The sequence below is a fragment of the Centruroides vittatus genome, unplaced genomic scaffold (genome assembly GCF_030686945.1).
Source record: "Centruroides vittatus isolate TY-2023 unplaced genomic scaffold, ASM3068694v2 contig_882, whole genome shotgun sequence".
Classification (NCBI taxonomy): domain Eukaryota; kingdom Metazoa; phylum Arthropoda; class Arachnida; order Scorpiones; family Buthidae; genus Centruroides; species Centruroides vittatus.
The window spans coordinates 4,102,798-4,129,053 of record NW_027122574.1 but is presented as its reverse complement, the minus strand read 5'-3'; the positions used below and the strand labels follow the sequence as shown (position 1 = coordinate 4,129,053).

The following is a 26,256-nucleotide window of genomic DNA, read 5'->3' as shown; positions in this document are numbered from 1 at the left end:
CCTGTAGAGGAGAGAACGACAGGTACAATAAGCACCCTAGCCATCCTCCACAGATGCCTTATTTCCTGGGCGGGTTTTGTGTACTTGCTGATTTTTTCAGTGCACATGTTTTGTACATTGTGTTTAGAATAGATATGTCTATAATGTATGTGATTTTATTGTGTTTGTCAATGAGTGTGATGTCTGGTCTGTTGTGGTAAATTGTTTTATCTGTGATTATGGCTCTGTCATAGTAAATTTTGTATGTGTTGTTTTCCAATACTGTCTGTGGAATGTATTTGAATGTATTTGTAGTATGGTTTATGGATGTCTACTAATTTGTGTTTCTTTGCAAGCTCTTGATGTATTATATTTGCTACTTGATTATGTCTGTATAAATAATTGTCTGTGCCAAGAGCTTGCAACCAGAAGTCTGTGTGTTGTATAGTTTCTGGCACGATATGACATTTTCTGCATGTATCATTTGTGAGTGTTGTATCTCTGAATATGTGTTTTCTGTAGTTTTTAGTGTTTATGACCTGATCTTATATGGCAATCATGAATCCTTCCATCTTCCCAAGGAGGCATCCCCGAGCTAACCAGCTGTTTGACGCAGTTTTGTCAACAAAATCCTGGGCCAGGTCATAAGGATGCCTACCATGGAGTGCCTTTTGAGCTCATGATTGCTTAACGGTGTCTATGCTTTTTATATGCTGTTTCATGTCCATATGTTGTGAGTGTAAATGTAATGGTGTTTTATTCAAGTCTGCTAAAGTTACTGCTTTATTAACTGCATTGTTTCTTGCTTTTTGTAGAAAAACTCTTGCAGTGTCCGTATTTGTTTGTAGTGAAGGTTAACTATGTCAATCAGGCCACGTCTGCCATCTTTACGTAGAAGGATTAGTCTTTCTATGGTGGATTTAGGATGATGATGTTTATGCTTAGTAAGTGTTCTTGTTTTCCTTTGGAGTTGCTCGAGATCTGTGTGAGTCCAATGTATAACTCCAAAAGAATATGTGAGTACTGGGATGACATGTGTGTTTATTGCTTTAACTGTGTGTTTTGCATTTAACTGTGTTCTGAGAATAGCATTCAACCTACTTTGGTATTCTTTAGTTAATCTTTGCTTTATTTGTGCATGTTCTGTTAGTTTGGTTTGTTGGAATCCTAAATACTTGTAGAACTCGCCCTCTTCCATGGATTCAATAATGTCTCCATTTCCAAGTGCAAAATCTTCTTTCTTCAGGATTCCTTTTTCTATGTGAAGTGTTTTGCATTTGTCTAGGCCAAACTCCATTTGTATATCCTTGGTGTATAAACTGTAGGAACTGATGAAGTTGTTTTTGTGTGGATGCATAAAGTTTTATGTCATCCATGTACATGAGATGTGACAGTGTAAACTGTGTTGTTTAACATGTTGGATAATGGGTTCAGGGCTAAGCAGAACCAGAGAGGACTCAAGGAATCTCCTTGAAAAATTCCTCGCCTAATAAAAATTTGGTTTATTTGTATGGAAGTGTTACTAACCCTGAGATGTAGTGTTGTTCTCTAGTGCTGCATAGTTATTATTATTATTATTGTTATAAACATAAAATGTTCTGTTAAAATTTTTAGTTTTTTTATGATGATTGGTTGACTTATTACTATTTAATATTGTATTTATAGTGTTTTACACTATTTTTGCAAATGTGATAGATAGATTATTGTTTTAGATACCTTCAGGTAGACTCTTTCATGCTGCTGCAGTTATTGGAGATGGAATGTATATATTTGGAGGTACAGTAGATAATAATGTACGCAGCGGAGAAATGTACAGATTTCAGTTTTCTTGTTACCCAAAATGTACATTACATGAAGATTTTGGAAGACTGTTAGAAAGTCAACAATTTTGTGATGTCATGTTTATTGTTAGCCCAGTATGTTGTTATTATCATTTTATTAAAATTAATAAATAAATTTATAATAATAAATTAATTAGGTTTATAAATGTAATAAATATATTATATTTATTGTTATATATTTATTGTTATTAAACTGAAAATATTTTAAAAATAATTATATTAGGAAGAAGTAAAAATACCAGCACATACATCTTTTGTTGCTGCTCGATCACAATGGCTTAGAGGGAAAATACTTCATTCAAGAGAAAGACAAAGAGATGTAAGATTTTTTTAATATAGAAAAAGTAATCTGTATTTTGCACATCTACAATGATTATTTTACATTCAAGAAATATATTTTTAAATGTTTAGAAAATGTCCATTTATTATTTATTTACTATAATTTCCTGCTTATAACCCCCGTAGAAGTGTATACGCTACAGGAATAAATTTTTATTGATAAAAAGTTTATCTTTATTTAATTTTCACAAATTTTCATCATCATTTATTTACTTTCTTAATACATGAGCAATGAAATTAATATTATTATAAATTACTTTAATAATTAAATAATAGTATGTTTAAATCCAAGAAAGAAATTAAACAATTATTTTAAAGTAATATAATGAAAGTTTAAATTCAAAATTATAAAATACGGTCATTCCATGATTAATGATCTTTTGACTTATGCAATTTAACATGGTATATTAAAATTATTTTAAGTTTAAACAGTTGGTTGTACTCACTGATAATATGATATAATAATTAAATGTTAAATATAGTAGTGTAATAAGCAACAAATATGCACTATATAATAATAACTTGTAAGTTTATTTGTGTTTAACAACAACTCAGGTTTGCACCATTAGAGTTCAAAAATCAAAAAGAGAATTAATTTTTTACGTAGATATTTAGTCTAGAATTATTATTATAACTTCAAATTTATGATATAAGTTAAAGTGAATTAATAAGAAATTAAATGAACAAAAAGTTGACAATAAAAATAGTTTTATTTTTTATTTGACTAATTCCATACAAAGATTGAAATACTCCCTCAGAATATTTTTGATTCTTTGTTAATAAATATCATAATTAAGTAAGATGCACCTAAGATTGGCTTTACTTTACCACTAGACTTATTACACCACCACAGGACATCAAATTAGACTTAGAAAAACACTATTTTATTTTCAGAATGCATTTTGGACATGGAGTCCCTCATCAGCTTTTTGATTTAACATGTTGATTCAATGTTTTGAACCTTAAACATTAAAAGATTAAACACAAGATAAAACAAAATAATATTTTTTTTACATAAAAAGGGTAGTGCTGATACAATAACAGAATAATAAACTGAGGTACTGGTAAAACAGTAAAGTAGTAAAAATATACATTGTTAAGACAAAATAATAAGCAGATTCACAGTAACACGAATAGAGTAACAAGATCATCTTGTTACTCTATTATACTGTCTATTGTTACTCTACTTGTTACTCTATTGTTACTATTACTTCTGTTACATGAATAGAGTAACAAGATGATCTTGTTACTCTATTCGTGTTACTATGAATCTGCTTATTATTTTGTCTTAACAATGTATATTTTTATTACTTTACTGTTTTACCAGTACCTCAGTTTATTATTCTGTTATTGTATCAGCACTACCCTTTTTATGTAAAAAAAATATTATTTTGTTTTATCTTGTGTTTAATCTTTTAATGTTTAAGGTTCAAAACATTGAATCAACATGTTAAATCAAAAAGCTGATGAGGGACTCCATGTCCAAAATGCATTCTGAAAATAAAATAGTGTTTTTCTAAGTCTAATTTGATGTCCTGTGGTGGTGTAATAAGTCTAGTGGTAAAGTAAAGCCAATCTTAGTGCTCACAAGCTATTAAGAAGACTAGACAAGAAGTGTTATCATAATAAGGTGCACCTGTTGACAGCAACAGGTGGCTTTGGATGTCGTGCTGTGGTGAATGGGTCACAATGGACCATTTGGTGTATCTGCCAGTCTGTGCACTTTATCATGTTTTGGTGCAATCCACTCTCCAGCATGTTTGCAGATGTTATTGCATCCATCCTGTCACATATTACTGAATGGTACTCACCTTGTGCCCAACATGTGTGACAACTGTGTGCATTGACAAACCAAGGTTGCACAGCTCCAAGATATGGTCTCATTCCCCAGACATTAACTGGTGGTATTCAGTTTGCTGTCATCTCTGATGCATTTTCTGCACTTCTTTGAAAGTTTGGCTGCTGCAAACTGTCACTGATAGCATTTATGACCCAAGCCAATTGCTGGTCTTTATAGCTCAAAAATGGGTACATATGACCTGATGCATATGCAATCTTAATCATTTGCATATCTGTCATTTCTACTGGTCCTGCAATTTGAATATGGCTACATGCATTTCTTCGTAGTGTTACATAGTTGCAGTTTTGAGGAGTGTAAAGCCATTTAAAATAGTCATAGAAAAATCTGCACAAAGTGAAGAAAATAGTGTACCTCTTGTATTTGCCACAGAGTCTCTAGTTTTACATATAAATAAATAATTATTTAATCCATCAGAGTCACTAACAAAGTTTCAACTTTTGCATTACAGTCATCTCCCAATACAACATAGATCTGTCCAGAAAGTTCACAAATTTTTTAAATTACACACCAACCGAATTGAATTTGAATGCAGCTTGCACAGTCCTCTACCAGCAAGTTCTTATTACCATCTGCTGAAAGCAGTTTGTTCTATCTTTATTTGTTGTTATGTTACATTCATTTGTGTAAACATGTGTTGATTGCATTTTGCAATTTTCTTTCCATGAGTGCAATTGAGTGAAGAATTCTAGGACAAGCTAGGTCTGATAAAAATTTTATGAAAAACATTATCAGTGGATATGAGACATGGATCTATGGTTATGACATGGAAACAAAACATCAGTCATCACAGTGGATGGGGAAAATCTTTGACACAACCCAAAAAGTGTGACAAGTTTGGTCAAAAGTGGAGGTCTTGCCCACTATTTTATTTCATTCTGATGGCGTCATTCAACAGAAATTTCTTCTAAAAGGGAAGACAGTAAATAAGGAATATCATCTGGAGGTGATGAAACATCTTCATGAAGCAGTGAGGAAGAAAAGACTGACTGCTTGGAGAAAACAGCATCATGACAATGCTCTCATTAACACAACACTGCTGATAATAGAGTTTTTTGACAAGAACTTGATGCCACTTGTTCTCCAACCTCCAAAGTCACCAGACTAAACCTCAGCAGGCTTCTTTTTGTTTCCCAAATTAAAATCTTCTCTCAAATGTTGCCATTTTGAATCCATTGATGCCTTAAGGAAAATTCACTAGCAGAGCTTCACATCATCCCAAAAAAAGCATTTTAGAAAGTATTCTTTTCATGGCAGAAATGCTGAATTTGGTACATTGACTCAGGAAGGGACTATTTCAAAGGCAACAAAACTGACTAGCTTCTAGGTAAATGCAAACAACTTCTATTTGCAGTTCACAAATTTTCTGTTCAGATCTTGTATTCATAATTTTCAATAAAATAGTACCATATGTTCATTCTCACAAGACATACATTTTTTAATTGTTTTGACTTATAAAGGCATTCTGGTAATGCTCTTTTCCCTTGCATTTCAGCCGTTGTTTAATCCTGGATGCGAGAGAATTTCTTCCAGATCAAAGATATTCCACATATACTATATGTAAATAATTTAGAAACATTTCTTACAGCAATGAAAAATTTCAACTTTTTCAGACATGGCAAAAATTTACAAAATAATTTATGTAACTAATGTCTTGTATATGGGTTTTTAAATTTGTTTGTACATATATTCAGAAATCTCTCAAAACAATAATTATACTGTGTCAGGAAGTAAATAAACAAAAACAAAAATAACTTTATGACTGTTAACAGTAACTTGGCAAAATTCTAATACCTGTCAATACCAAACTACTTATTTCAGCAAGCCAAAACTTTTAACTGAGAAACAAGAAATGTTTTCAACCTGATTCATGACAACTTCAGCTTACATCTTAAATTTTAATATTTTACAATTTTTTAACAAATTGTGCATTATTTAAAATTGTTATTTATTTTAGTTATGTTTGATTAATTAAAAATAATATGAAATAAAGTTCAGCTTTATTTTATATTATTCTAAAACACCTTTTAATACATTTGGTAACTTATTATTTTTTATTTTAGTTTTACATTACCTAAGTTTTTAATATGTAACAGAAAAACATGATTTTGCTATCTAGTGAAACAATTTTTGCTAGTTATCAAACTTTAAAAATTTTTGAGGCTTTTTGTAACAAAAAAGAAATATTTGTTTTTCTTAAAAAGTCATAAAAGTCTATACTTTTGCATGAGATTAACTATAAATCAAAAACTAAAACATAAGAAATATAAATAAAAAATTTCATAGAAAATATAAATTAATATTTCCATTATTATTGCTTTTCACAGAATAAATATTTTACGAGATATTTGCTATCTTGAAACAAATGTTATTCAATTTTAATTGTTCTAAATAAATATTTCATTCCCATACTTCAATTTTTTATTTTTTATTATAAAATTGTTTTGTATGTTGTCTTTGAGATGAATTTGTTGGACTACGAACTCAAGATTGAGTTTTAAAGTAAACACTTGGCTTTATTTCCATCTCCATTTAGTTGAAAAAAAAAAATCTTATTGCGGAAGGATCTTATTTTTTCCTTCGGAAGGATTTTTTTTTCTTCAACTAAATGGAGATGGAAATAAAGCCAAGTGTTTACTTTAAAACTCAATCTTTAGTTCGTAGTCCATAAAATTGTTTTACTGATATATGCAATGTGATAATAATTGCACTGAGTGTTTGTTTTCTAAATATTTAAAATTAAAAAATTTATATTAAAAGAATATAATTTTTATAAAAATTTGAAAAGTTTGTACAAAAACTGAAAAATTATGTATTAAAAAATAATTTTTTCCATTATTTTTCTAATATTTTATAATTAGCACATATCTTTGTGTTTGAATATACAAGCAAATTTAATTCACACTAACCTTGTGTCTTCATCAATATTATATTGATGAACAGTAACTTCACTTACATCATGGTTGCATGGGCATAAAATGGACATTAAGAAGGAATCAAGCACCACTGCATTGTCCACATATGTCACAGATCCAGGAGTAGAAGTTTGTTGAGATCTAGCTCTATAATATGTCCTACAAGGCAGTGACTGCTTAAAACTCTCAGAGCAATTAAAAACTTATTGCATAGCATTAACTTTAAAAAATAGTAACATCATCTTCAAAGCATGGAAATCCTTCTTTGAATTGTATTTCATCTATGATGTGCATATTTATTATTTTATTGTATATTTGTTTTTGTTTTTCACCTGTTTATTTTTTGAATGTTGGTTTAAATTTTAAATGTTTTATTTGAGGTTCCAACTTCTGCAATGTTTTTCTTCTGTTTATTTTGAACATTTCTTGCACATTTTAAATTCTGTTGAAAAAATTACGTTCAACTGACATTCAAAACATGCAATGTTCATTTATCAGATTTAGAATAATAGCCTGTAACTTCAGTTTTAAACTCACTCATTTTTTATATAACAATGCTTATTTATATCATTAGCAATTAGAAAGAAGTTTGCCAGTTGGTCATCAGATGCATTCTCCTCCGATGCTACAAGTTCGGTTGAAAGATGCTGTTCCAGAAGCATTTGAACTCGTTCTTACATATATTTATACTGATCGTATTGATCCCACCAAAAAGAGTGAGTGGCTTTCTCTTTATATGATATATTCATTTATAAAAGTTGTAACATAGTTTCTAAAAACATATTCTATGTTGGTAATTAGGTGGATGGGTGCCAAGAGATTTTTCTCATGATCAAATTGAAAATACTTTAGGTAAGTTTTTAACTAAAGAGAACCTAATAAAATAATAATTTTATTTCAATAATTTCTGTATTTGTTTAGTCATAAATTTTATTTCCTCATTATTTAATCAATATTTTTATAAAAATAAATACAATAAATATGAGTTAAATGCTAATATATAAATTTCAAAAATTAATTTGTTATTAAATAACTGTTTGAATTTTTCAAATTTTGATTTTTAATACATTAAAAATTGAAATTGGTTATGGCAAAAATTTATTATTGGATAAGATCTCTACTGTTGTAACTAGTTTAGTCATGAATAAAATTTTTTCAAGTCAATAAAACAATGATTAAATACAGTGAAACTTCCATTAACAGACACTACCAAATAATGGACACCTCTACTTAATGGACATTTTTACAATACTCAGACCCTTCAAATAGGACATCTATAATATTCACCACTAAATAGCAGACACACTAAATAATGGATGCCGTTGTCCATAGACCTACCTTACAAAAACAGTTTTGCCTTCAATATTCTGAAATAATTAATTATGTACGAAATATTTTAAAACTAAAACAGAGAATCAGTTAAAATACTCTTTCAAAGTATGAATTTTGACCACAGGCATTGAATACAGACTGACTAAAAATAGGAATAGGGTAGGAGGGCAGGTTGTAAAAATTGGAACAATATTCTTTATGTATTAGAGAAGATTAATCTGATTAAGTTGTCAATCACCATTTATTGTCATACATATCAATGTTATTAAACTTATGTCTTATTGTTGGAATTAAGCTTATGGTACTGAGAAACCATAAACTTTTCCAAAGTTATTCATTTAATCAACAAGAACTGTAGTACAGTAATAACAAAAAAAAAAGTTTTATGGTTAAGACAGTGTTTATTTGGTGAAAGTTTAAAGATGGTATTACAAATGCAATTTGCTGACCACTTTAGAGTGTAGGAAGCTATTCTGTTTCCTTGCAGTTATGTTCTTAACAGCTTTGTAATTTTTAATAAATAATTTATTGAAAAAAGCAAAAATGTTCAAAAAATTACACCCACTCAATAACTACAAAGTAGACAAATCACTATATCAATTTTTATTAGTCACTTAGATCATAAATAACGTTATAAATGCAAGAATACTGAATACATTTCTTACCCCTTGAAGTGACTAGCAAATCCCCTACATAACTCAACATTCAAACTCTTGTTGCCTAAACTGACCTTCATTCACCCTTCTGTTCACAATAACAGTTTCATTTTTTTTCTTACTTCTGCTCAGGTAATTTTTGTGTTCCATTTAATTAAAGTTTCTTATATAATCTATTTGATATTTAAAATTTAATTAAAATGTGATTTTTATAGCTGAAAAGATAAATATTCAATAATATACTGTATATATATATTAATTATGTGTTACACATATACTTTTTGGTATTTTCACATTCCTAATGCAAATCTGATGTTTTCACAATCCACTGTATTCTTCATTTAATAATGACTGGGTTAAAATACAATATGGCTGTCTGCATGTACCACCTCTAAATAGCAGACAAACTTCTGTCCTGACAATGTCCACTATTCAGCGGTTACACTGTATTTTTTAATTACATTTATAAGCAAATATGAAGTAGATAAAAATAACCAACATACATGGAAATAAGTGTTTCTCAGATAGCAAAATACTTGATGAAATAATAAGTTCTTAAAAAATACTATACATGACATAAAAGATGCTTCTCAGCCAAACTAAGCTCTTTATTTAGTCATATCAGAGAATATTGTGGTGTCATTGAATTATAATACAAATAATTAGAGATTATAAAGAATGATAATCAGTTTATATTAATTAATATAATAAGGCAACTATTGAATAGAACAAAAAATGATAAAATATCTAAGACTTGCATAAAGATAAACATAGAATTATCAGTAAAAAAAAAAATGATGATTGACATAAAACAATACACTTACAGATTTTACTGTAAATTAAATTTATTTTGGCTATTGTAAACAAAAATAATTCCATCTTTACACATTAGATATCCTGACATGAATATAGTATCATCTGAAAGAAACAAACTCTTTTTAACCTGTTTCTGAAATAATTAATAACTTAAAAATAAAATGAATGCATTCATTTTAAAATTTTCTATTAATTAGTTTGAAAAATATTGTTTGTTAAGAAAAGTAAAAATTGAGATATTTTTATGTTTTTATAATGTATTTACATTCAGTGATTAAGTTTTTGTAAAATTTACTGGTATATTTATGATTTTAATTTAATTAAATTTATTTAAAATATATATAAAATAATGAATTTCTTTAATTTAGGAAAAGATATGTTGAGCAATAGAATTGTTCTTCTTATGATGGATGTTTATAGATTAGCTGTTCAAGTAAGTTACAGAATAATCCAATAAAATTGAGTCATTTTATACATATCAATGCAGATATATATTTTTTATTTTAGTTTCATATGAAGAGATTGGAACAACTCTGTGTTCAATATCTTGAAGCTGCAATTAATCACAGAAATGTATTAGTAGCTCTACAGAATGCATCTGGATTAAAACTTGATTTTATAAAAGTAAATGATATTTTAAAATAAATATTTTTTAAAAATCTAATACTATGTTAACTCTGCTAAAATGTGATAAAAAATAATTTAAAAACTCTAGTAATTGTATCAAATCGTTTAAAAATTCTTGACATTGATTTAATGTCTACAAATATAAATGAAAACAAGAAAAATTAATATTAGTTACTGAATTTATTTCATAAATTATCTTAATATGTTTATATACTGTATAAACCAGTGGTTCTCAATCTTTTTGAAGTCGGGGAATACTAAACTTTGACTTTTTTTTTTCATGGAACACTTACAATACATCAGCTTTAAAGCAAGGGTAGCAAACTTTTTGAAATCAAATCAATCAAATCAAATGTCTAGTAGATGATGACATTGGCATTTGCTGATTACATTCCCACACAAAAATTATTTTACATTGTATTGAATTTTTTTTTGCAACAATTTTTAATTGTATATTTGATTTTTTCGTGGAACACTTGAAGTGGCGTCACAGAACACCCGTGTTCCATGGACCATGGATTGAAAACCATGGGTATAAACCATTGTATATAAATAGAGGTAAAAAACTGTTGTACTTAATTCCATAAATCATATTTTCATTTCTTGTGAATATCATCACTTATTTTGTAATATGGTACATCTTTCTTTATTTGATTATTTAACATTCATTACTTATAAGTTAAATCTTAATTATTATATTTATAACATGATTATTTTAAAAGAGAGGTGGATGATATAATGTCTTGAACTAATTTTATGAGATTTTCTTTTTATATTTAACCATTTAAACATTATTGCAGTAATTAAGAGCATTTTAATTGATATATATATATATAATCATAGTATAGCCCTTCAATGCATAATCATAGTAATAATAAATACATATATATATATATATATATGTGTGTGTGTGTGTGTGTGTGTGTGTGTGTGTGTGTGTGTGTATTTATTATTACTATGATTATGCATTGAAGGGCTATTGTATGAATTCTTTTACTTAAGTATGAAACATGATACTGCCATACTAAATCATAAAATTATATGTGGGATATTTGGTTGAATGTACAGTATATCTTCAAATAATTACTAATCCAAGTTCAAATGATCTCAAATACTACTTTACAGATATTGTTTATTATAGATTAAAGCCTCAAATTTTATCACTCCTGTTGTTACTAAACAAACTCTTCTACAAGAATCATAAAGAAAAATAAATGAATAACTGTCATGTAATTAATAAAATAAGACTATTTTAATTAATACAGACTTAAGAGCATACATGGAGTAATTTACTATAGTTCGAACCATGCCCTCCATGCCATTGACAGATTGTCTGATTTCCTGAAGTTGATGGCAGTCCAATTTTTCATAGCCCTATAAATTTCTAGAGTGATCAGGTATTTTAAACATGTCAGATCTGCTACGTGGTATAGCAGTCTGGTATTATCATATGCAACCAGAATGTTATCACTTGTGTACATGCCAGAGCAATGTTATAGAGTTTTTTTATAATACTATATTTGTTCTTTGATGCAAGTGTCAAGAACCTTTGTCACTCCAATGTATATTAATGAATGTTCTATCCTTTGATTCAAGAGGTTCTTGACCTTTGTATCAAAGAACAAATATAGTATTATAAAAAAACTATAACATTGCTCTTCAGTTAACTTCAGGAAATCAGACAGTCTGTCAATGGCATGGAGGGTGTGGTTTGAACTATAGTAAATTACTCCATGTATGCTCTCAAGTCTGTATTAATTAAAATAGTCTTATTTTATTAATTATATAATGTTTGTTTATTTATTTTTCTTTATAATATACATTCTCTAAGTAGGGCACATGCCTGAACCTTGGCTATTTAAAAATTCAATTTGAGTTCTGTATTCATTTTGGTGCTCTGTTCTTTAATAGGCTTATGTAACCTGAGGATATCTGATTAATATAGAAGAAAACATTTGATATATTAAATATTTTTGGTGTTTATTTGACTGGTTTGATTTACTGGTATATTAATTATTTAGTTTATAATTCTGTGTTTTATATTTTAGTTATGTAACAAATTGTTTTTCTTTTTAAGGAATTTTGTTTGAAATTTATAGTAAAAGAAGGAAATTATAATCAAATAGTAATGAGCAAAGAATTTGAAACAATTGCTCAACCATTAATGGTAGAAATTATACGAAGAAGACAAATGCCTGTTGTAAGACCATTAATGGAACCACAATTTGATACTCCTGGTTTGTATTTAAATTATTTTTTAAAATTGAATTTTAATAGAATTTATATGTAAATAAATTTTACTATATTATTTAAGAATCAGTATCCTATAATCTAATTTTAAGCACAATGACAATTTTACAATAATTCTTTTGAGATACTAACAAGGAGACAGCATGATGTTGGGAATCCCTGACTTTGATCAAACTCAGTGACAATATAGTGCATTCCCAATGACTGACATGTGCTAAGCTGTAAGGCACAATACTAAAATTAAAGGAGAAAATTGAGATTGAAAATCACAAATTACTTAAAGCCTTCAGAATTTCTCTCATTTGTACAGTAGCCAGTAGCTCGATAGGGGGGACCGGTTTTGTAATCACGAGATTCATGTTTTAAATCTTGGGTGTGTTAATGTATTTTTTTCCTATGCAAAACTATAATTTTTAATTTATTCTTGGTGTTTTTAAATTTATAATATTGTCAGAGAAAAACTGATTTATGTTTAGAAAAGTACAAATGCACAATAAACAGGGCAGTAAAACAATAAAATCTATCTGTTCCAAGTAATAAGTCAATGTCAAAAGCAATTAACAAATGCTGTCTAACAATATTTATTTAAAAACAAACCATTTTCTCTATTTTGATGCACAGAACATACCTATTCTGGCAACAAATGTGTCTATAATTGCATCTTCGTTCACTAAAGAATGAAAAGATGGCTTTGATATCTAATGTTAACATCAATAGCATAGAAATTTGTTCTGCAGAAGAATCACTGTAGACAATATTGCAAAAGATTCCTCAAAATCAAGACTTAATTGCAGCCAAGGGTTGGTTCTTCGACAATTTCAGAAATTGTGAAGGTGGTAAATGCTTTGATATTTTCAATGTGATTCTCCTTCAAATAAGTTGATGATGGAGGAGTATTTTTGAACACTAATCAAGTTTGTTTTTCCAGTGACATACATAAATCTTATTGTGAAAATCTGCATTTATTCAATACGCACACTGCAGAAAAGTTTATTGTTTCACATGCTTCTATGACACTATTATCCACAAAACTGTGCTCACAGAAAGCAAACAGATTGAATAATAATAATAAAAATCTCTTTCATTAACAAAACTGGCCTTGAATAATAATGATTTTGTTTAAATCTAATCCTTTTCCAAAATAAATTATAAATAAATGTTAGTATGAATCTCATATGTACTGTATTGAGTATTTGAAAATAACTTTTAAATAAATATAACAAATTTAAAAATACCAAAAATAAATTAAAATTATAGTTTCATATAAAAAGAATACATTAATACCTCTGAGATTCGAAACACCAACCTCACCAACCAGCATGCCCCCACCAAGACACTGGCCACTGTACAAATGAAAGAAATTCTAAAGGTTTTAGGTGATTGCAGTTTTCAAGTTCAATTTTCTCCTTTAATTTTGAGTATTGCATCTTACTGCTTAGCACATGTCAGTTGTTGGTGATGCACTATAACCTCACCAATTTTGATCAAAATCAGTGACCCCAACATCATGCATCTCTTTGTAAGTTAATTAAATCAAAATACAGTGGAATCCAATAATTATGATCACTTTGAGACCTTCAACTTTTGATAACATTAAGTAGAGGATAAAAAAAAATTTTCATTATTGAATTCAATATATTACAGAAATTACAGTATTAATGTGTACAATTTATATTTATCACAAACTTTACACTTAATGCAACATTACTTGTTTATATATTCTACATTTTTTATAAACAATTATTTTGCACTCAACAGATCACAAAATTAAACTGGAGAAATTGCACCACAAATGTTCATCCCCAAAGGTACACTTCAATACATGTATTTTCTAAGAATTCTTGTCATGCCTTTACAGTATATAAAAGATAAAAGGCATGCTTCAGCTAAAAGTAAGTTTTAAAGAAAAGGTCCATTTAGTATGAATTTTCTACAAATACTTTTTGTTTGTCCCTAAGTGTAATTATTACAATTGATAATAATAGCCAAAGTTTGATTATAATAGGTGGATTATTTTTAATTTTTTACAGTGTTTTGGGACTGACTGATTATGATAACAATTGCTGATTGATAATATTATCTGTGGTGATAACTGGATTCCACAGTATTTTCAAAAACTTGTCCTTTTAGCCTTTTTTGTTTAAAGAGTTTTTTTTTTACATATTATTGTAGAACATGTACATTAGGTATATTGTAGAATACATTTTATTACCATTACTAATGAATGTTATATATTCATTTTTTTTCTCCCTTGGATATTCAAGTATTCAGATGTAATCAACTAACACACGTTATTCATGTCCTAAATTTCTTGATGTCAAAATGACCATCTAATTATTTTAATTCATTTTAGGAACAACATTAGAACAAGATATGGAATTATTTTTAAAAAGTACTGGAAAAGATTTTTGTGATATAACTTTATTATTGGATGGCCATCCTATTCCAGCTCACAAAGCTATTCTTGCTGCAAGATGTAGTTACTTTGAAGCCATGTTTCGTTCTTTTATGCCAGATAATAATACAGTAACTGTGGGTTTATTTGCAGTAATTAAGTTAGATATAATTAGTTTTTTGACAATTTATGTAACTATTATTTTCTTTAAATATAGATTGCTATTGGTGAAATGATACCATCAATGCAGTCTTTTAATACATTATTACGATATATTTATTATGGCGATGTGACAATGCCACCAGAAGATTCTCTGTATCTTTTAAATATATATTTATATTTAGTATTTGTTAGATATATGATTAACAATTTTAAAAAGTAATAATTCAATTGAAATAAATAATTCAGTAATAAAAATTAAAAAGCATCAATAAAATATAAATTTATGAATTAATCACAGCAAACTCAAGAAGGAATTTATTTTATTTATATTATCAAAAATTATCATTCTAGGATTAACACTTCATATTTTTTGAATGGTACGTATATCATAATTAGAAAAAGTGTGTACAGAATGTCAAAAATAATTTACAATTTAATAAATACAATTTCATTGAGAGAATATAGAAATATTTTGAAAATATCCATTAATGTTATAAATAAAGAAATACATACAAATAAAATGAATGACTTGATTGATCATTTATATCATTAACCTGTCCCGTGTTGTTCCGGAGTGTTGACCTCAACCTAACCCTAATGTGTCTTCAGCCTTTTTAAATAACTGGTTCTAGGCTAAGGACATGATGGTATGGTGAGAAAATCTAACCTCTGTTTTTAAATGTAAGAAATGTCGGATCCTTTAACAAAAGGTCGATGTTTGATATCAATTTTAAACTTTCTGTGAATTTTAATTATCTATTATTTGTCAATTTAATGAAGTATTTCTTCAAGCCATTTAACTGTTACTTCTATGGTTGTGTAAAAGGATAAGAAAAGACTTGAAAATGTTTTAATTTTTGTAAATAGTCTGAACCTTCAGAAAGTAAATCAATGAGTCAAGTCATTACTCACCTTGATGATTCAAACACTTATCCCAGTGCTGCACCAGTTTCGGGAAACGTTCTGCAAAAATATCAGGCTCAAGTCCCTTGAGGAAGATTTTCACTTGTGCATATAGTGAAACAATGAATACCAAATGATAATGTCAAACATTGTCAAAGCCACAGAAGGCAGTACAAAGGAGAAGGCCAGGCTTGTTAAGTATTGATGTACTTTGCTTGAATGATAATGCTCACTCCTACATTGCCCAACAAACTCACAAGTTTCTGCAAAAACTCGCTGGGAATAATTGCATCATCCTTTACAGTCCCAACCTTGCAAACAGCAATTTTCACTTGTTTTGTACAAGTGAAAATTGCTGTTTGCTGAAACAACATTTGGAGGACTGTTGTTTCAGTTGCAATGCAACAGTTGAAACACATGTGAAAACCTTCTTTGGAGAAGGTTTTCACATGTGTTTCACTGTGAAGGTTTCATGTGTTTCATGAAGGTTTTTCATGTGTTTCAAGCCCACATGCTCACATGTGAAAACCTTCTTTGGAGAAGGTTTTCACATGTGAGCATGTGGGCTTGGATTTTTCTGCAGAAAACTTCCAGAAACTGATGCATCACTGAGATAAGTGCAAGATCGAGGTCATTATGTTGAGAAACAGTATAATGACAGTTCATTGCAATGTATGTTGTGTTTCTGAAAGTAAATTCTTGTTGATTTGAAAGAGGACAAACTTTTTGACAAAATTTTATATGTATATATTTTAAAGGCTTGCTTATTCAATAAGTTTTATATTTGACAATTAATTTCACATATCATAAAATATATTTTGTGGACATTCATTTTAAATAATTTCCATATTTTATAATATATAAAGGAAACTATATATTTTTAAACTGCATATAATCTTTAACAATATCTACCAGATATTTATTTTCAGCACCTTATTTTTATGGTTTCTCAAATAATCGTTTGCAGGTGAGCTATTAATATTTAATTATAAATTTAATAGCTTAATTTTTAAATAAATGATAAATATATAAATATAAATAAAATTAATTTGCATTAATTTTTAAATTTGTAATTAGGCTTTCTGCAAACAGAATCTTGAAATGAATGTTACCTTTGAAAATGTAATTCAGGTAAGCATATATTTTAAGCAATTAATGTGTTTAATTAATTTTTAGAATAAAGTATTTTTTTAGTTATTTTAAATTTAAAAATTTTTCAGTTTTTAAGTGATGTATTCTTTATAAGTCATTATATCTGATATAGTATTCTTATTTTACACAAAAGATTAAATTCCCAGATTTGCTAGTACTTATTAAATCTTATAAGTAAATGACAAATTATAGTATTTTCCAATAGGTTGAATCTCAGTTCTTATATATACAGAATAATCTTTCATAAAATGATATAAAATTTAATATATATAAATTTTCATAAACTATAAATACTATAATGCAATTATTGTATTTGAAAGTAAATTACTTTATGCAAAATTTAACATATGTACTGTACATGACCTAGTTTTGAGACACTAAAATTGACAGATGATGTAGTAACTTACAGTTACAAGAGAGTTTTGATTCTGTATATTATACTCTGTGGTATGCACAATGCTCTATACATTCTAGGTTATGTTTTTGTCATTTCAGATAATTGAATTTCTACTATTGAATACATGATTTCATATCATATTTATTCTGTAATGATATATAAATAGACCCATAGGAGAGATACAGTAGAGCATCGATTATCCGACTTAATTGGGGACTGGGGTTGGTCGGATAACTGAAAAGTCGAATAACCGAAAAGTATGAAAAAATACATTATTAGTATAGTGTATTAGGCTTGGTTTAAATACTAGCCTCCCTTTCTTGGTCGAGCCAGTGCTGCCAGCTAAAACATGCAAAAATTTAACAAAAATAATATTAAAGTAGCCAAGACATAACCAAATATTGTAGCGCCACGTCACTAGCGGACATTTGAATTTTCCGATTAGAACACGGTCGGTTAACCGATAAGTCGGTTAATCGGGGGTCGGATAATCGATGCTCTACTGTACTTGCATAATTCTGTGATAGCAAAGCAATACAGATAACTCTAAATACTTACTTGATTTGTGAAGTGGAATATTGTATTGTTAAGCAAAAGACCAGTATTGTATACAACAAGTGCTGTATAGAGTGAGCATGCACTATATTCAAAATGCAGCATTGTCTTGAACACATACCCAGTAATGTAGTGAAAAAACTTTTTATTTCTTTAATATCTTGTCAAAAAACATTTTTCCATTTATTTTTATACACTATTTATCAATTATTGTTGGAATAATAAAGTAAAAAAAAATCAATTTAAATTACACAAGCGTGCACACAAATAAATAAATAAATATATATATATATATATTTATACATACATACATACATATAATAGGCAATAATATTTACAAAAAATATGAGAGAGAAAAATGTTAAATATAGGTTTACTCTTTGAAATGACTTACCTATAGATATTAAGATATTAAAACAAAAATTGTTTAAAGTCAGATTGAGAGGCGTGCCATTGGAATGGCTAATATCCTATTTATCAAATCGTATATATTATGTATAGGTAAATAATTCAATATTTAAACCTTTACAAGTGAACAAAGGTGGTCCCACAGGAATCCATTCTGGACCCTTTACCTTTTAATATTTATATAAATGATATTATAGAAACTATTCCCAAAAATAATAATATATTGTATGCAGATGATATTGTTATAACCTATGCAGATTAGAATCTTCAGTTAATTGAAAATAATATAAATTTATTGCTGGCTAAATTAAGTAAATATATGGAAAACCGTAACTTTAGAATAAATGAGAATAAAACAAAATATATCTGTTTGGCAAACAAAAATAAAAAAGTCAATTTAGATGATGTACAAGTAAGAATTAATAATAAACATATTCAAAGAGTTAATACCATAAAATATTTAAGAATTGAAATAGATGATAAATTATGATGGAACAATCATATAAATAATCTAACTTTGTCTTTATCTAGATTTATTGGAATACTGAAAAGAATAATGAGTCATATAAATTTTGAGACTGTTTTGCATTTATATCATGCCTGTATGCAACATAAACTAAGATATGGTATTTCTGTATGGGATACAGTTTCTTATTTTGCACTGAATACATTGCAAGCCATACAAAATAACTTTATTAGAACATTATACAAGTTACTTTATAATTTTTTCATCACCTCTTATAACCAAACCAATATCACAAACTAAAAGTTTTATATAAAAAACAAGTTCTTTTAGACAGTTCTAAATTAATAAAGGTTTGCAGGAAAGAATCTAATTTAAGTGATTTGTTAAAAAGTTACTTAAGGCCCTCTAACTACAATTATCGAAGGAAAAATAATTTGATTTTACCAAAAGTTAAGCACTGTTTTGGCCAAAACGCACTAATTTGCCAATTCGTATATAACTGAAATGCTTTAAAAGAAGACTATAAAGATATGTAAACTTACGGGCAATTTAAACAAGTTGTTAAAAGAATTGAATTGTGATTAATTTTGTGTTGTTTCTCTGCTGGTTGTTTTTTTGTTTGTTTTTGACACTGGAAAAGGCCAATGGCAATAGTGTCGTTCAGTTTAAATAAAATAAAATAAATAAAATGCTCAAAAAACTTTTGAATTTCAAAGATGAAAAAACTATAACACTGCATTGAAACTAACTGCAGCATTGTATTTAGTTTTAATGTTTAGTCACTATTATACATACATTCATTTATATTATACACCTTCATTTATAAATATTTAAATTCTTTTTACAGAATAAAATTATAAAAATTATTAATATTAATGATTTATTCCTTTAAGCTGGTTAATGATTACTATTGTTTGTTTGTTTATTTTTTCTAGAATATTAGCTTATTTAAAATATCTACTTGTAATTATTTTAAAGTTTATAATTAAAGTTAAGAGTGATAGAGAATAATAATAAAAATAAGAGTCTGAGACCTTAAATCATTATTTCATTGTGAAACAAAACAAATAGAAAATTATTATTATTTTTGCTTTTTAGTCCTGTTTTATTATGAAATATTCTTAAATTAATAGCTACGAATTTGATACTATTCCAAAGGACTTAACAAACTAACAATTCTTTAATTTGAAAGTTGACTAAGAGAAAACAAAATCAACAACATACCATGATATGAAAGTAATAAATAAAATTATTTTAAAATCTGCTATCAAGTTTAAAAAACAAACTTAAAAAACTCATAAGAAGATTAAAATTATAAATAATGGTATTATTAATAAAAATGATTTAGAAGAAAAATATGATGGATATTATAAAAGAAAATATAAAAAATTAATCAGCAAATTAGAATATTCATTGTTACATGAAATTGTTTGATAAAGAAATTTCTTAGAATATTATAGACAGAAAATAGTTTTTATCTCAAATAACATCAATATGCGACTAAAACTTTTTATAACATTAACATTCGTTAAATTCTCCTTTCAATAAACATATTTTGTCTAAAGTTCCTTAGTTTTGAATTTTGTTTTTTTCTCAGTGTTCCACTAGTACATAATTTTTTCATGTGAAAATTATATTTGACCTGAAATTAAAAATTTAACAGTTAGTTCTTTCAGTATTCAAACTTCTGCAGAAGCAACTTTGGTCAGAGTGAAATTTTGAGTGTATTGTTTGTTTTTAATATTTTTTCCAGACTAAACTACCGCAAATAACATATTCTGTATATCAACTATCAAATAATATAATAGAGGGTTTGGAATCTCTATCTTTCCTGTTTATAAACTTCATTTTCTTCAAGAATTCTTTATCAGATAATTTTAATTAATAATAGTTCTCTTAAATTTCATTTCTAACATTTCAATTATTATTAATATTTAAAATTCAGTTACATCATATAATTCAAAATCTGTAAAATTACGTTTTTTAAAATTAACTACACATTTGACAATCACTTAAAACACTGATGAAATAAAAATCATACAAATATTTCTTAAATTTTTCACTTCTAGATTATTTTAAGGATATTCGAAATAATTTCTTTTGTATGTATGTTTTTAAACAATTACATTTACAATTTGCTGTATTATCCAAATGAAAAAGTGCATATCTTGCAAAACAATTGCAATATGCACCATTCAAATATTCTAGTGGGGAAGATTGTAATATTTGTGTGATTTTTGATGAAACTGCATTATAAGGTTTTTTATTACTGTAAGTTACTTAAGTAGTACTTTATAATATGTATTACACACGCAATAAATTTCAATTTATTTAATGCTTTGCATTATCAAGCACAAATTTATCAAAATACATTTTTGAAAATTTTAATACCATTAATTTGCTTTATGAACTTCTGTAATCATTTGTTATATTATTACAGTGCAATTTTGCTAATATATCCAAACTAATTTCGTTCATTTTTCCATTAAATATTTTAATTTAAAAAACAAAAGGAATCATGGATTAATTTCATAACACTTGTTGACTTGCTTTTCTTTATATACAGCCCTACTAATCCAAATGATCCATATACAATAATTAATTCAGATTAGTGAAAGAGCACTACATTTGTGTTACAGTAGACCCCTCTATAACACAGTAGATACATTCTGTGTTGTACAAGTCACTTAGATTTTACAAATACATGAGCCGTTCACAGCCCAAAGCGATTAACTTACTTGTTATATTTAAAATAACTTTCTTTAGTAATCAGGCTTAAGGCACTACATGAAAACAATTTTTATGGCCATTGAATAATATTTTTTTTTCACAAGAAAACTCAACTTTTCTGCCTAAACTGTCTGTATATATGCGTGCCGCTGGATGATGGTCATCCAATCAGTGTCCACGCTATGCTGGTAGCTCTCAAGTATATCCACTGTTTGACCAATAGTGTACAAGCATAACAATCTGTCTCATTCTTTTACCGTGTTATACGAACACAATCACAATTTTTCCGCCGTGTTATATGAACCCGTTTTATATGAACTCATGTTTTAGAGGGGGTCTACTGTATTAACATTATATGTAACTATACAAACACTCAATTGATACCAAATATTTTCATATCCAAATAATTATTTACTTTAATTCACTTCAAATCATAAATTTATTGATATATAAATAAATATAAACATATCAATAAATAAAAATAATTTGCAATAATTATTTACACAAAAATTATATACAAAGCTTGTTTTCAGTAAAAGTGAAACTAAATTCTTTTTTTTTTTTTTCTAGATACTTGAAGCTGCTGATCGAATACAAGCAATTGACATGAAAAAGTATGCACTAAATTTAATAGTTCATCATTTTCCCAAGGTAAATATTAATGTGTTTTTACTTTATATATGGACTAAGATACAGAGCAAAATTCTAGAGGTGTACACAAATATTAATTCATACTTTCTTATATATCTATCAATATGAATCATAATTTACATATAAATTTAAATTATTTACTATAATAATAATTTGTACAATTTTTTGTTCTTTTTCTGACATAATGTATAAATAAACAAACTTAATTAAAAAAAATTATTTTACAAATATTTTTTTCAGGTGGCTCGATTACCCAGATTTCATCTTCTTAGCAGAGAATTACTTCTGGATATTTTAGCAGCACTTGCTGATGACATGAGTGATTCCAAACTGTGTCAGGACATGTCTTCGGCCAGTCTGTGCACAGACGGTTGACCAAATTCATTTGATAACGAGCAATGACTGTTGTTGCAGAAACAATGTTTTGAATACAAATATTAATCCATTTTAAGAAAATGTTAACTACGTTGTCATCATCTGAGATTTTACCAATTCTACATTTTAATTTATAAAATATAAACTATTTTAAAATGTTTTATTTATTATTTACTCAACATTTTCATGATAGTTTCTACAAAGTCTCTGTGAATTTAATCAGTCTTCTATAAGCAAAAAACATCATTAAAATAAATGGTGTGCACAGACTTATATTTTGCATATTAAAAATTTAAAAATACTGTTTAATTTGCAAATAAAATCATTAAAAATAATTACTGTAAAAAAATGTAAAAATTAAAGAAATTAAAATTCATTTCATGTCATAAAATAGAACCTGTTTGCATATTGAATTTTCACAAAAGAATTGAGAAGAATAGATCCAGTTTAAAGAAAATACTTTTCTACATAACAAAGGTATGTTTGTCCAAATTATCAAATATAAAACATTTATAGAAAGTAAATTAAAATAAAATTTATTGGTGATGACTTGTGAGCATTGAGATTGGCCTTACTTTACCACTAGACTTATTACACCACTACAGGACATCAAATTAGACTTAGAAAAACACTATTTTAAAATAAAATAAAATAATTACTATTATTAGATCAAAAAAACAACAAAATAAAATAATGTTTTTCTAAGTCTAATTTAATGTCCTGTGGTGCTGTAATAAGTCTAGCGGTAAAGTAAGACCAGTCTTAATGCTCACAAGTCATTACGAAGACTAGACAAGAAGCGTATCATAGTAAAATGTATTGGGTCTAGTAACAACTGCACAAGACAATATTTTTTTTCTTCCTTCCTTCATTAATTAAGATGTACATGAGTTGTTTGGAAAATTCTCAGAATCATATATAACAAAACTCAAAATCTGGTAGAATTGTTTATTTTTTGATATAATCTCCTCTTAGAATTACACACTTGTTCCAATGCCTCCACTCCAACAGAAAAAAGCTGATTCATCTAGTTCTGCAAAATAGCTGTTTACCTCAGCAATGAAGCAATCACCTTTTCATTTGTGAGAAATTTTTGCCTGCCAACATTTTCTTCGAGTTTGGAAAGAAATGAAAGTCACTAAGAGCCAAGTTGAAGTTATGGGGAATGGTGAAGTTTTTCCTGGGTAAGGTCTGCCTGCCCCACCCAGGAAAAACTTGTCAAAAACAAGATGAAAAAGGATTTTCTTCTTTATATGGGGCATTTTCTCTATAATAGTAGTCTTCAATTTCTCTAACATTTCATAATAGTAAGCAGCAATGATATTGACTACTTGGAAAAGAATAAGACTAAAGATAATTCCCTTGACATCCCAAAAAATGGAAGCCATGACTTTTCCTGCTGAAGGAACCATTTTCACCTTTGGAGTTAGTGAAGATGTATGTTTTCACTATTTAGATTGTTGTTTAGATTCAGGGAATATAATACTGGATCCAAGTCTTATCTGTGATCACATACTGATGAAAAAATTCCTGTGGATTCCTTTGGTATATATCCAAACACTCCTTAAAACTTTTGTCCATCGTTTTTGTGTTTGTAATCTTGACTTACACCAATGGTTTGTAAGTCAAGAATTGTTATTAGTTTACATTTTGGAATAAAAACTGATGAAATAGTTAAAATTTTTAGTGCTTTAACATAATGTATTGTAACACTTTAATTTGCAGATCCTTATTCTGTAATATGAATTTAGTCAAGTTTTAAACCAAGGATCCCTTAATTATAGTACCAAAATTAAACACTATACATTTATTTACCAAATTGACCTACAGGAATCCCCCAGTACAGGTCTGTTTAACATACAAATTGAAACATAATAAAACCTAACATTGTTTACATACATACAAAACATTTAAATTGAATTTAACACATAACAAAACAAATAAACATTGAAAAATGTAAGAACGATTTTCACATTAATTTTAATGTTCAATATTAAATATCTTAAGTAGTGACTGCCAAAACTGTCACTTAGAACTGAAATCTAGTTGCCATTCAAAGTGATTATAGAATACCGCAAGTTTATGAAGATATATTTTGAGTAATATTAAATTTATACGAAGGAATTTTAAATATAAATTAATTCCTAATAGATACAGGCACTTGCAGATGTAATTGTTCTAATTAAGCAGGAGCTTCAATTTCATACTGTAACAGAAACCTTAAAAACTGTATACATTGGATATTACAAAGTGTCAGTAAAGGTGGAAAGTACATTTTGGCCTCTTCTTGACGTAACATAAATTTCCTTCTACAATATCTTCTAATAGTTATTAACTGTTTCTACCGCACATTCAATTGTCATCAGTTGTGTATCCTATATCACTACCACAAATAAAATCTTTACAAACAAGAGCCGAATTCGAAGATCTTAGTATATTTATTTCCGGACATTGTCTCAAAAATTTAAAAAATCATTCCTAAAGTTCTAATAGCAGTTGTAGTTTTCTTTTCCACATGGATTGTAAAAGAAAATATAGTATCATAATACACACCTAATCTTTAATATTCTCAACTCTGTATATCTCATATTCCCGTATGTAGTAAACTGCAAAAAATCTGGGAATATAACTTGACATCATTACATTACACTTTCTATAATTCACATTTAAACAATGAAGTTTCAGCCAGTCATTTATTCTATCAAGAACAAAATTTTTACATCCTACATTTTTTAATCTTTTTATATAATTTTGTCATCAATATATGCTGAGATGTTTTCCAGGCTGCCTAACAGCCTTGAAAAGATAATTTATATATATGACTATAACTTCTATAACTCAAACTGCACTTACTGTCATAAATCAAAATGCTCCAAAAAAACCTTTAACATGCAGCTTATTTTTGCTACCAACTAATGTTTTCGGACAGCTTCATTGACCTTCTATAGGTTTGAACACAAAAAAACTTCATTCAAAATGAAAGTTCTTTTTCTTAATGGAAAAATTCTAGAATGCTTATCTTTTACAGAAACAAATCGTAGATTCGAATGCATCATTTTGTTCTTTTAAATTTGCAAATCTGCCGCTTTCCATGCCAATGTTAGTTTAAATGATTCCCAAAAATTTATGGCTTGCCCTTTTTTGTTGTATTTATTAATATACCACGATTCTGTATATTTTAGATGCCTTATGTTTGCAACTTTTTGTATAAGTTCTGCTTTATCCCAGTCAACGGAAACTTCTCTTGGTTCTGCGATCACGTAATTTGCTAATGCTGTGACTGGTTGTTCATACCTAATATCTCTTTTATGCTCTTTCAACCTTTCGTTAATCGATCTTTTTGTGGCCCCTGTATAATAAAGTTCCTTTTGGTGCCTTTTATCGTGTAATGGTATTCTATAAACCCCTGGAACCGGTTTTTTGTCTAAGGGTGCTTTGTCATTTCTTAA

General features: G+C 27.8%; 2 protein-coding genes across 2 annotated transcripts in view; both read left to right on the top strand.

Moving 5' to 3' along the window:
- The window catches only part of Lztr1 (Leucine zipper like transcription regulator 1), a 64,760-nt gene extending 41,563 nt beyond the window's left edge, over positions 1-23,197 (top strand). Inside the window, exons 11-23 of the mRNA XM_067280268.1 lie at positions 1,692-1,895; positions 2,044-2,139; positions 7,507-7,648; positions 7,734-7,784; positions 10,105-10,169; positions 10,244-10,360; positions 12,441-12,600; positions 14,967-15,145; positions 15,226-15,323; positions 16,989-17,040; positions 17,151-17,204; positions 22,352-22,432; positions 22,673-23,197. Of these exons, the coding sequence (XP_067136369.1) occupies positions 1,692-1,895; positions 2,044-2,139; positions 7,507-7,648; positions 7,734-7,784; positions 10,105-10,169; positions 10,244-10,360; positions 12,441-12,600; positions 14,967-15,145; positions 15,226-15,323; positions 16,989-17,040; positions 17,151-17,204; positions 22,352-22,432; positions 22,673-22,807 (1,434 nt within the window). The 3' untranslated portion in view covers positions 22,808-23,197. The remainder of the gene's footprint in view (positions 1-1,691; positions 1,896-2,043; positions 2,140-7,506; positions 7,649-7,733; positions 7,785-10,104; positions 10,170-10,243; positions 10,361-12,440; positions 12,601-14,966; positions 15,146-15,225; positions 15,324-16,988; positions 17,041-17,150; positions 17,205-22,351; positions 22,433-22,672) is intronic.
- Positions 1-26,256, top strand: part of LOC136983516 (uncharacterized) — a 345,314-nt gene that overhangs the window by 202,585 nt on the left and 116,473 nt on the right. The window lies entirely within an intron of this gene.